Below are 12,545 nucleotides of genomic sequence, written 5' to 3'. Positions count from 1 at the left end.
GTGTGTGTGTGTGTGTGTGTGTGTGTGTGTGTGTGTGTGTGTGTGTGTGTGTGTGTGTGTGTGTGTGTGTGTGTGTGTGTGTGTGTGTGTGTGTGTGTGTGTGTGTGTGTGTGTGTGTGTGTGTGTGTGTGCGTGCGTGCGTGTGTGTGTGTGTGTGTGTGTGTGTTGCGCTATTCTACAGCAACAGACACTTGACGAAGAAAGTGTGCAGACCTTGTTATGTGAGGTAGAATCAATCATCAACGACAGGCCCATCACCACAGCCTCTAATGACCCTAACGACCTAGAACCTCTCACACCAAACCACCTACTTCTGATGAACACCAGACCTTCTATACCACCTGGAGTGTTCACACCAGAGGACTGCTACCCTAGACGCAGATGGCGGCAGGTACAATATATGGCCGACCTTTTTTGGAAGAGATGGACAAAGGAGTACCTGCCCGAGTTACAGGAACGCCAAAAATGGATACGGAAAAGAAGGAACTTTGATACCGGAGATATTGTTCTCATCATTGATAATACTGCCCCCCGCAACTCCTGGGTCCTGGGGCGGGTCATACAAACTATGCCCGACTCCAGAGGACTGGTTAGACAGGTTCAAGTGAGAACCCAGACTACCACTCTTCGCAGACCGATCACAACGTTGTGCCTGCTGCTCGAGGCTCCTACATAGAACACACATTGCTTGGATTTTGATTTTTGAATGGACTATACATTTTGGCTCCTTTTTTATATTTTGAAAGTTGTAATTGTTTCGTTTGCCTACAAGGACAATTAGAGGTCGGTTTGTAGGAGCCAAATCATATGATGATAAATTGTATCTTTATTGCCCCCTTAGACATATAGTTTATTATGGTATTCGTGCTTTGTGTTTATTAATATATGTCAATGAATTCCAAGATGGAGACTTACCTGGTCAACTCCCCTTTTACCCCACGTTCCCCCTAACCCCTCCTATAACATGGTAGGTGATTTAGAGTTCATGCAGGCCCAGGTGGAGCGGTACCATATCGTTTTTGACCGCACTCAATTCACATTTGATTGACAGTTTACGTCCATTTATATAACCCTTTTTGTTTGTTTTATAGTGGTAGGCAGCTATTGGGGCTGTTGTGACTCGCTTTCCAATAAATCCTGTTTGTTTTGAAAGTACATCGGATCAGCGTCATCTTTTCTTTTGGACTGCAATTCGGAGCGTGTCGGACTAACAACGCATTACCTGTAGCCTCAAGGCAACTGTGGTTCGTATGATTGCCTTCACAATTAGATTAGATTAAACTGTAGTGTCATGATACAGCACAAGTAAAGTACAACGGAAATATCTGTGGCCTCCAACCAGTGCTAATGTAACATTACAGTACATGCACACTCTCTTAACCTTACCTATTAATTATTAATATTTTCTTTGAAAGTTCAGTCTAGATTTAGAGTATGAACATTAAGCAGTCCCTAAGGGAAAATCCATACATCTAAGGAAAAAATCCACTGTAAAACCTGAATTCCTATTATGTGACTAATATTATCTTAAACAGGTGCATCTAGATTAGGGATGTCCGATATTATCGGCCTACCGATATTATCGGCCGATATCGGCATTAAAATGTGATATCGGAAAATATCGGTATCGGTTTTAAATTTTTATTTTATTTAAAAAAAAAATTCTATAACCTTTATTTACCCAGGCAAGCAAGTAAGAACAAATTCTGATTTTATTTATTGTCAAAAGTATGCATAATGTTGTGTTAATTCCACAACAAGAGATATGTAATGTTAATTACCTGAAATTATAAAAAAATTTGGGGGGAAACCCTGCATATATCGGTATCGGTTGATATCGGTATCGGAAATTAAGACTTGGACAATATCGGTATATCGGTATCGGTAAAAAAGCCAATATCGAGCATCCCTAATCTAGATGTATGCGCGTCAACACGCTCCTGAAACAAGTGAGCCCTGTCTCTCGATGATGTCATCAAGAAACCGATCCTGGAGCGTCCCCAGTATGACAGAACAGCCCCGAGAGGCTTAAAGTATTCCACAAGAACTGATCCGGGATCAGTTTGGAGACGAGTCAGGCTCAACGCAAATGCGCTGGATTGTACACCAGGTAGTGGAGGAGGGACATGAGGAAAAAATCAAGTTGACTCTAATTGGGGCGACAGTGAGTCAGGAGGTAGAGCAGTCGTCTGGTAATCCAGAGGTCCCCGGTTTGATATCCACTCCTCCCAGACACTTAACCCCTAACTGCTCCCGATGAGGAAGGAGCTTGGCACCTTGCATGGTTGCCTCTGATGTCGGTGTGTGTGTGTGAGTGTGTGTGTGTGTGTGTGTGTGTGTGTGTGTGTGTGTGTGTGTGTGTGTGTGTGTGTGTGTGTGTGTGTGTGTGTGTGTGTGTGTGTGTGTGTGTGTGTGTGTGTGTGTGTGTGTGTGTGTGTGTGTGTGTGTGTGTGTGTGTGTGTGTGTGTGTGTGTGTGTGTGTGTGGATGGATGAATGTGAGGCATACGTTGTAAAGCGCTTTGGATACAAGCTGTTATATAAATGCAGTCCGCACATTATTATATATATTTTTGTATCCACTTTTTTCTCCCAATTTTTTTTTTCTCCCATCCCAATATCGTGTTTCCAATTCTTCCCTCCCCTGTCTTGAATGTTGCTCGACCATGCCTCCCACTGGTCGGCTGTGTGATGACCCTCCCCCACACTGTGTTGTCTTCCTCTGCTCTGGCTGGCAGAGCACAGCTGGGGAAGGCTCGTCAGCTAATTGGTGCACACCTGGGCCGGTGTGTCCCAGCAGGATATCAGAGAGAGGCTGCCTCTGATCTCCGGCGAACTCCCCATTTGTTTTTGGTTCTTTGTTTGTCTGGTTGCTGTTTGTTGATTATTTGGTTCTTTGGTCATTTGGCTGTTACTTTTGGTTCATTTGTTTTGGTTGCTTGTCTTTGCTTTTACACATTCATGCTGCACATACACTCATCCACACACTGCTGATCCACACTACTCATATTTATTACATGGCGTTTTCACATTCGCCGAAATGCTTGCTTGTGATTGGTCAATAGCGCGCGTCAGAGGTCAGTTATCAGACAATAATGACCGCTGTGGGACAATAATGACCGCTGTGCGCAGCTGTTCGCAATCAAGCCCACTGACACACACTGTTTCAGTGCAATTAGACACTGCCGGTGTTCTGCTGCCGGGGAAGCTGCCGGCGATGACAGGGGGCGGAGCGACGAGCGGAGCCAGAACCAGTGTTGCGAGTCGATGTAAAATGAATTAGGTATATTGTTAGTAAGTTAGCCATGTAATAAGCGGGATAATGTATAGCTATACTCGATCATTGTCGCAAAATAATTGACCTTCACTGACGTTTAAAACACCTCGCCGAGGCGGCTCGGTATTTTAAACTCTGTGTCGGTCAATTATTTTGCGACAATGACCTCGTAGCTATACATTATCCCTTACATATTGGCTGCTCCTTTATATTACTGACAATAAATTCTTTGTTATTTCTTAAATTGTGCCTGTGTCTCCCTATTCTTGTTGCGAGCTTGAGCCAGTTCGTAACAGCTGTAGTGATGATAGAAGCCTTGCATCACGTGTCCCCTCCCTCCGGTACACGAGGAGGCAGCCTGTCGCATCTTTTCACCGCAGCAGCTCGAACTCTCAGTGGCGAGGAGTAACACGTGGGAGGCTCACGCTGCCCCCGCTACTTCCTGTTTCCGCCGCACCGGCGTCACCCAACCGACCTGTAGGAGTCGCTGTCCACAACGTCCAATCCCCACCCACCGGCTTCCCCACCCTCTAACACTGCCAATTGTGTTAGTATGACGGCCGGCCAAGCCGGTAGCAACGCCGAGAGCCGGGCTCGATACCAGCATATCCTGCGTTAGTGGGGAGCGCCTTGCCCACTGCTGTGCCGCCTTCCGCACATTATTATTATATTTTTTTTATACACACAGTGTGCCTACAATTATTCTTTTCTGAAATGTCATGGAATTTATTTTTAAACGGTGTGCGTCTGGAGAGAAAGGAGAGGGAAAAAAGCTACACAATTGGATTTTCCCCATATCTCCAGGACACCTGCAAGTTACTTGAACTAGCCTATCACGGCACGCGTCGCTGCACACAGAGGTAAGCTCATACGTCATACAGACGTGCATCCATTTCAAAATAGCGGTCTAGACTAGCAGTCTAGACTAGCAGTCTAGCTCTAGCCTCTACGAGAGATAACATTGATTAATAGGGCCAGCCGCGGGGGGCGGGAGGGGAGCTCCCGGGAGGCTGCACCTGTAGCAGGGAGCGGAGGCTATAGGGGTTTGCGCCGCGACATCATTGGGCCTCCATGGGCGATGAAAGCCAGAGAGAGACAGACTCTGGGCTGGGCCGGTGAATGAAAGCCGGCGGGGAATAATTCCACACACCGGGTTGGACGATCGGTGGGGCGGGGTTCTCTGGAACTCCACGGGCACCAGGTAGGAGCGACAGGTGTTTTTCCATTTGGCCGGCGCGCCTGATGAATTGAAAATGGGGGACCCTGATGTAAACAAGACGAAAGTCTTTCTCTGGTCTGCATCCCCTTAACAATTGTGTGTATTGAGCTGTACTGTATTGTACCCATTCTGCAATCTGTTAATAAAGTTTTCAATCAATCAATCAAACCTCCTCGTTTTCTCCGCCTCCTCGATCGTCTTTTGCGATGGGGGACACCGAGGCACAGACGTATTAGCTCGGCTGGGAGTTTGGCCAGCCATGCATTGCATATTATGATACTATTTTGATTGTGACTAAATGTAGGCTATAATCAATGAACAAATGCGTTACGAGCATGTGGCTTGGTTTGGGCGGAGGGAGCAACGTCACATAATTTTGGACAATTGGCCATATCCATTCCAAATGCGTTCCGCGGTCCATGCGTTATTCCACATATATATGGAATATATAATATGTGGAAAGTCACAGCACTTTGTGAGCGTCTAACGCAGGGGTGGCCAACCCATGGCTCGCGAGCCACATGTGGCTCTTTGCCCGTCAATGTGAGGCTCTTCCATCCAAAAAAAAAATATTATAATATATATATTTTTTTATTTAAAAAATTTAAAAAAAAATGTGTCACTCAAACCTGTGGTAAACCTCATATTTTTATATTAAGAGGTAATTATATAGTTTACACTGTTTATTTTTCTCATATTTCTCATATAAGCTGTGGGGTCATCTGACCCCTTCCGGCGGGAATCAGTGACATTTTCTCCATGGCTGTTCTAGTGTTAAGACCAGGGGTGGAGCTAGGGGGTGGCTACCTGGGCTCAAGCCCCGGATGTATTCTGAAAAGCCCCGAATCTATTTAAAAAAAAATAAACAAAAAAATAAAAGATTTTTTTTTTTTTTTTTTTTTTTACAATTCATCATTGTTACATGAAAATATGTTTGCACCAGATTTAGCAGAAGCTAATTTCCATCTGTGGTCTATCCAGCTGCTAACTGTATTTGAGTGAGTTAAGTCTTGGTGTTATGGTAGACTCAGACCTAAGCTTTAAATCACAATCAACAAGTTGACAAAAACTTTATTCTTCCACCTTAGAAACATAGCTAAAGTACGGCCATTTATAAATCAAAAGGATGCTGAAAACCAGATCCATGCCTTTATCTCAAGCCAACTCGACTACTGTAATGCACTCCTTACCGGCCTCCCGAAAAAATACGATGATAACTATTTTATTGCAATGCACTATTGCATTATTTTATTCTATTTTACAAACTATTTTATTGCACTGCACTATTTTACTTTGTATCAGTGAATCATAGACGCCTGGCCATAAGAGCATTCGGAGCATCTCTGCTCTCCCACTATTGAACTTGGAGGAGCAAAGGTATGATCTTGCTCCACCACTTTTTGATTATATGAAAAATATGATATATCCCCCCCCAATATATACTATACGTTATGGTTAACTGAGTTTTATAGTGAAAAGAGCAGCTTTATTGGTCAAGATTGAAGGCTCTATATTGCAGGAAATTGCACGTACAGGTTCATTAAATTCAAAAAAATTCTGTCGTGGAGGGGGTCGTGCCTGAGCCCCTCCAAACCACCCATTGCCTGCCAAAAAAAAAAAAAAAAAAAAAAAAACTAAGAAAAAAAAAAAAAAAAAGGGGGGGGGCCATCTGGGCTAAGCCCCGGATCTCCTACAATCCTAAATCCGCCCCTGGTTAAGACATGCATGACATACAGATATATATATATCTCTGAGCACCTGAAGACTGTGTTATTAAAACAGGAAGTGCAGCACTGTTGATAAGGCTGTAGCCTCCACTACTGTAGTGCCCTGCGCTGCAACACAACTAACACAAGAGTGAACAAAAAATGCTGTCTGTCGTTGACTGCTCGCTTGTGTTGTTTGTTGGATTAGTTTTGGATTATTTGGGCTTGCCAAACAAACTATCAAAACGTACACAGAACCGCGGTCTGTCGTTGACTGAGTCGCTTGTGTTGTCGCTGTGTGTCAGACTCTGGATTCTTTCGAACACCCGCCCACCTCTACCTCTGATTGGCTTACCATGACATTTTACTCAACCTCAGCCAATCGCGCACTGCCCACTAACCAAGGAAAAAAAGTATTGCTTCTCAGCGCAGAGATCTGTCTGATGAAAAAAACAGCTTCAATCATAGTAACGCACTGCATCTTTTGGCAGTAACGGTAACGGCGTTATTAAGATTGGAAGAGTTAGATTACTCGTTACTGAAAAAACTAACACCGTTATTCATAATGCTGTTATTCCCATCACTGGATGTCACAGTATGATGTCATAATCAAACATTCTAGAACATTTGTGATGTCACAGTATGATGTCATAATAAAACATTCTAGAACATTTGTGATGTCACAGTATGATGTCATAATCAAACATTCTAGAACATTCGTGATGTCACAGTATGATGTCATAATAGAACATTCTAGAACATTTGTGTACAGTATATATTCAACAATTCTCTCAGAAGGATAGCGGTTCAACATCTGGGATTGGAAGGTCTGGACTGGAAGGAGGTGTGTAATGAATTGGCTGAGGGGGCTGCGAGGGACAAGGCTGCGAGGGACAAAGCAGCCCAGGATAAGATAGCAGGGGGCAAGGAGGGTCCCGCGGAGGGGGGCTCAGGCAGGAAGTAGCAGCAGTAGCTGCACTCCAATGGACAATGTAGTTGATGACGGGGTCCAGTAGAAGAAGAAAAAGAAGGTGAAGAAGGAGAAGAAGGAGAAGAAGAAGAGCCCATAAAAAGAATTGCGGAGGGCAGTAATACGCCACGATGCGTCTACTCTGCCGGAAATTCAAATAAGAAGAAGAAGAAGAATATCTCAGATCTCAGAAGACAAGTGAAGATCTCACTTGTTGTTTCCGGCTATTTGTCTGTAAGCTTGAATATATTCTGTAGATACAATTTAAAATCCCCACATGGAAAAGGAAACAATGTCCTGTACAATCCTTAATGAGCTGCGTCTGGAGGGAAGGTTCTGTGATGTGGTTATTAAAGTCAACAGCACTGAGTTGAATGCCCACAAGGCCCTCCTGTGTGACTGCAGCGACTATTTCAGGTAAGTTTAGCTTGGTTCAGGTTAGCTTGGTTCAGGTTAGCTTGCTTCACCTTAGCTTGGTTTAGGTTAGCTTGCTTCAGCTTAGCTTGGTTTAGGTTAGCTTGGTTCAAGTTAGCTTGGTTAGTAAACATATACCATACTGTACTTTTACTGTAAACAGATACGATACAGTACTTCTACTGTAAACATATACTATACTGTACATCTAGTGTAAACAGATACTATACTGTACTTCTACTGTAAAAAAGTATACTGTACTGTACTTATACTGTAAAAATATACTATACTGTATTTCTACTGTAAACAGATAATATACTGTACTTCTACTGTAAAATTATAATATATATATTTTATTTAAAAAATTTAAAAAAAAATGTGTCACTCAAACCTGTGGTAAACCTCATATTTTTATATTAAGAGGTAATTATATAGTTTACACTGTTTATTTTTCTCATATTTCTCATATAAGCTGTGGGGTCATCTGACCCCTTCCGGCAGGAATCAGTGACATTTTCTCCATGGCTGTTCTAGTGTTAAGACATGCATGACATACAGATATATATATATCTCTGAGCACCTGAAGACTGTGCTATTAAACCAGGAAGTGCAGCACTGTTGATAAGGCTGTAGCCTCCACTACTGTAGTGCCCTGCGCTGCAACACAACTAACACAAGAGTGAACAAAAAATGCTGTCTGTCGTTGACTGCTCGCTTGTGTTGTTTGTTGGATTAGTTTTGGATCATTTGGGCTCGCCAAACAAACTATCAAAACGTACACAGAACCGCGGTCTGTCGTTGACTGAGTCACTTGTGTTGTCGCTGTGTGTCAGACTCTGGATTCTTTCGAACACCCGCCCACCTCTACCTCTGATTGGCTTACCATGACATTTTACTCAACCTCAGCCAATCGCGCACTGCCCACTAACCAAGGAAAACAAGTATTGCTTCTCAGCGCAGAGATCTGTCTGATGAAAAAACAGCTTCAATCATAGTAACGCACTGCATCTTTTGACAGTAACGGTAACAGCGTTATTAAGATTGGAAGAGTAATCCGTTAGATTAGATTATTAGATTAAATTATTCATAACGCTGTTATTCCCATCACTGGATGTCACAGTATGATGTCATAATCAAACATTCTAGATGGCACAGTATGATGTCATAATCAAACATTCTAGAACATTCGTGATGGCACCGTATGACGTCATAAGATAAAGAAAGGAGTTGAGGCTGAGTGGCAGGATGAGTGGGAAAGGGGGACCAAGGGAAGGCACTATTTCTCTCTGCAGCCTCGGGTCAAGATCAAGGTGGAGGGATATGGGTCAAGAAGTGATAGGGTGAAGATGTGTAGACTGAGGCTGGGGCACTGTGGGTTGAACAGTAGCTTGTGCATTGTGGGCAAACATCCAGATGGGGTGTGTGAATGTGGAGAGACTGAAACTGTCGGGCATGTCTTCCTAAAATGTGAAAGGTATAGGAAAGAGAGGGAAATCTTTTATAAAAGTCTGGAAGAGCTGGGAGTGTCTTCCTTCTCTCTTAAATCATTCTTTGGCATGGATAATGAGAACCACCAGTTGATCACAGAGGCAGTGCTGACATTTCTGCATGCTTCAGAGTTGTACCAGAGGATATAGCGTTAGGGTATGTATTAGTATTGGACAGGCAAGAGGAGCAGAGAAGAAGGAGAAAGTGTGAGTTGAAGAGGCCTAAAGATGGAACACCACTAGTGTAGTATAAGAAATGAGGAGGGAAGAAGAAGAAGAAGAAGAAGAAGAAGAAGAAGAAGAGATCATCAAAAGATGTGTGGAGGGCAGTAATACGCCACGATGCGTCTACTCTGCCAGAAATTCAAAAGAAGAAGAAGAAGAAGAAGAATATCTCAGATCTCAGAAGACAAGTGAAGATCTCACTTGTTGTTTCCGGCTATTTATCTGTAAGCTTGAATATATTATGTAGATACAATTTAAAATCCCCACATGGAAAAGGAAACAATGTCCTGTACAATCCTTAATGAGCTGCGTCTGGAGGGAAGGTTCTGTGATGTGGTTATTAAAGTCAACAGCATTGAGTTGAATGCCCACAAGGCCCTCCTGTGTGACTGCAGCGACTATTTCAGGTAAGTTTAGCTTGGTTCAGGTTAGCTTGGTTCAGGTTAGCTTGCTTCAGCTTAGCTTGGTTTAGGTTAGCTTGCTTCAGTTTAGCTTGGTTAGTAAACAAATACCATACTGTACTTTTACTGTAAACAGATAACATACATATACTGCACTTCTACTGTAAACATATACTATAATGTAATTTTACTGTAAACAGATACTATACTGTACTTCTACTGTAAAATATACTATACTGTACTTCTACTGTAAAATATACTATACTGCATTTCTACTGTAAACATATACTATACTGTACTTGTACTGTAAACAGATACTATACTGTATGTATACTGTAAACAGATACTATACTGCAATTATACTGTAAACATATAATATACTGTACTTCTACTGTAAACAGATACTATACTGTACTTCTACTGTAAACAGATACTATACTTCTACTGTGCTAAGACCCTATACTTCTACATTGAAAATATATGACTACACAGGACAGAATGTTGCTTACTGTTTACTCATCAGATATCTCTATACTCTGCGTCCCACAGAGCCTTCTTCACTCGCTGGATCGACTCAGAGAAAGCAGTCTACAGTATCCCTGGGGTGTCCCCGGATATGATGCAGCTCATCATAGAGTACTCCTACACCCGCTTTGTGCTGGTGACAGCAGAGAATGTGGAAGAGCTTCTGGTGGCTGCAGACCAGCTTCTCGTCACTGGCATAGTAGGAGCGTGCTCTGACTTCCTAGAGGGCCAGCTGTCTCTGGAAAACTGTGTCGGCATCTGGAGGTTCACGGACATCTACAACTGCCCTGACCTGAGGCGCAAGGCCCATCTCTTCATCGTGTGCCACTTTGAGGAGATGCTGCGCGTCTCACAGGAGTTTGTGGAGCTGTCCCCACAGCAACTGGTGGACATCATCGAGAGGGATGATCTGAACGTGAAGAGCGAGGAGACGGTGTTCGAGGCCGTCCTCCGTTGGATCGACCACTCCCGTGAGGACCGTAAAACACACATCGCTTTGCTGCTGCCCAAGGTAACTAAATGTATTACGGATACACAAACATGGTTGCTAGTGCCTGAGCCACATTTATTTTTTATTTTATCTTTATTATTTAACTTTTTCTTGTTTGTCTGTCTCTTGTCAAGGTCATTATGATTCATGTTACTGTTATTATTGTTGTCGTCGCTGTTTGTCATTGTTATTATAATTATTATTGTACTGTTATGTTCTGTTTTATGTATGAAAAGAAAAGAAAAGAAAAACATTTATTTAAAAGAAATATTATAATAATTGTATTACTGTGCATTACATTGAAACAACACTAGGTTCCCTAGTACAGTGGTTCTCAAACACTTGGGTCCAAACTGTTCCCTAGCAACAGAAACCATCTACAACCGATGTCTAAGTTGTACCCGCTGTCTGCTTGTCTCTTCCCAGGTTCGCATGGGCTTGATGAGGCCTGACTACTTCAGGAGCAACGTCCAGAACAACCCTGTGGTGAGGGACAGCCACGACTGCAGGCCCCTCATCCTCAGCGTCCTGAACCCCCCTGGCTCCGACAGGCTCCCAAACACCCTGATGCGTCCACGCCTGCCCCAGGAGGTCCTATTGGCCATCGGAGGCCGGAGGCACGGCATCCTGACCATGGAGGCTTACGATATCCGAGCCGGTGGATCGATGGACGTGAGCGTTGAGGGGGAGAGTCCCCGGTGGTACCACGGCACTGCTTATCTCCATGGTCTGGTCTACTGCGTCGGTGGCTGGGACTACGCCGTACAGCCTCTCAGCAGTGTGCGCAGGTTCAACCCTGTCACTCGCAGCTGGCTGCAGGTGGCTCCCATGCACTCACGCCGCTGTCAGCTCAGCGTGGTCGCGTTGGACGGCTGTATCTACGCCATGGGAGGGTGGGACGGAGACGTGCGACTGAACACCGCCGAGCGCTATGAGCCTGAAACCAACCAGTGGACAGTGATCTCACCCATGCTGGAGCGCAGGCGCCGCGCCGGGGCAGCAGCCCTCCAGGGCAAGGTGGGTGGAACTGAGGGACACAGGGTGGTAGATGAACACAAGGAACGTTAGATCAGAAATCATAAATGTCTTTATTGCCAAGTAAGCTTGCACATACAAAAGATGTGTCTGGGTCCTTTGGTGCATCAACATTAACAGACAATTAAAGTAGAATGAAATCAAATGGAATATATAAACTAAATTAGAATATTCTTTCTTATTACAGGTTTACATCTGTGGTGGACTGGGTCTGCTCACAGCTGAGTGCTACAGCCCAGACACCGACCAGTGGACTCTGATCGCCCCCATGAGCACCAGGCGTAGCGAAGTGGGAGTGGCTGCGTACGGAGGACAACTCTATGCGGTAGGTGCACACGGAGACAAATGCTTTATACTAGATATTTCTATAGATATGTATCATTTGACTTGCAATGCTGCTGTGATGCCCTCATTTCCCTAAATTGATTAATACAGTGTCTGTCTGCCTTAACCACACACTAAAACATTCCTCTCATGTGTCCTGTCCTCAGGTGGGAGGGTGGGGCCGTGGAAACATCCTGCGTAGCGCGGAGGCCTACAGCCCCTTGACTGACTCCTGGAGCGCCCTGCCCAACATGCTCACCCCCCGCAGCAGCTTTGGCATCGCGGTGCTGGACGACCTGCTCTTTGTGGTCGGAGGCTCCTCCAATGGCTCCACCATCCTCTCCAACGTGGAGCGCTACGACCAGAGCAGCAACAAGTGGACTGTAGCCGAGGACATGAAGACCCGGCGCGGTGCCCTAAGCTGCTGCATAATGCATGGCCTGCCATTTTACATGAGCCAGTACGCTGCTCCCC

The 12,545-nt window shown here is 44.4% G+C and overlaps 1 protein-coding gene across 1 annotated transcript; it reads left to right on the top strand.

Annotated features, from left to right (window-relative positions):
* Positions 1 to 10,559: 10,559 nt before the first annotated feature.
* LOC311233525 (kelch-like protein 10) lies at positions 10,560 to 12,273 on the top strand (the record flags this gene model as incomplete). Its single annotated transcript, XM_084320491.1, has 4 exons — positions 10,560 to 10,733; positions 11,139 to 11,729; positions 11,935 to 12,076; positions 12,239 to 12,273. 4 exons carry the CDS (start codon positions 10,560 to 10,562, stop codon positions 12,271 to 12,273), a joined length of 942 nt encoding a protein of 313 aa, XP_084176617.1.
* Positions 12,274 to 12,545: the final 272 nt, after the last annotated feature.

The sequence above is a fragment of the Notolepis coatsorum genome (assembly GCF_963971535.1).
Source record: "Notolepis coatsorum genome assembly, chromosome: 8".
Taxonomy (NCBI): Eukaryota; Metazoa; Chordata; class Actinopteri; order Aulopiformes; family Paralepididae; genus Notolepis; species Notolepis coatsorum.
The sequence above is the reverse complement of the archived record's forward strand: the minus strand, read 5'-3'. Positions and strand labels throughout refer to the sequence as shown.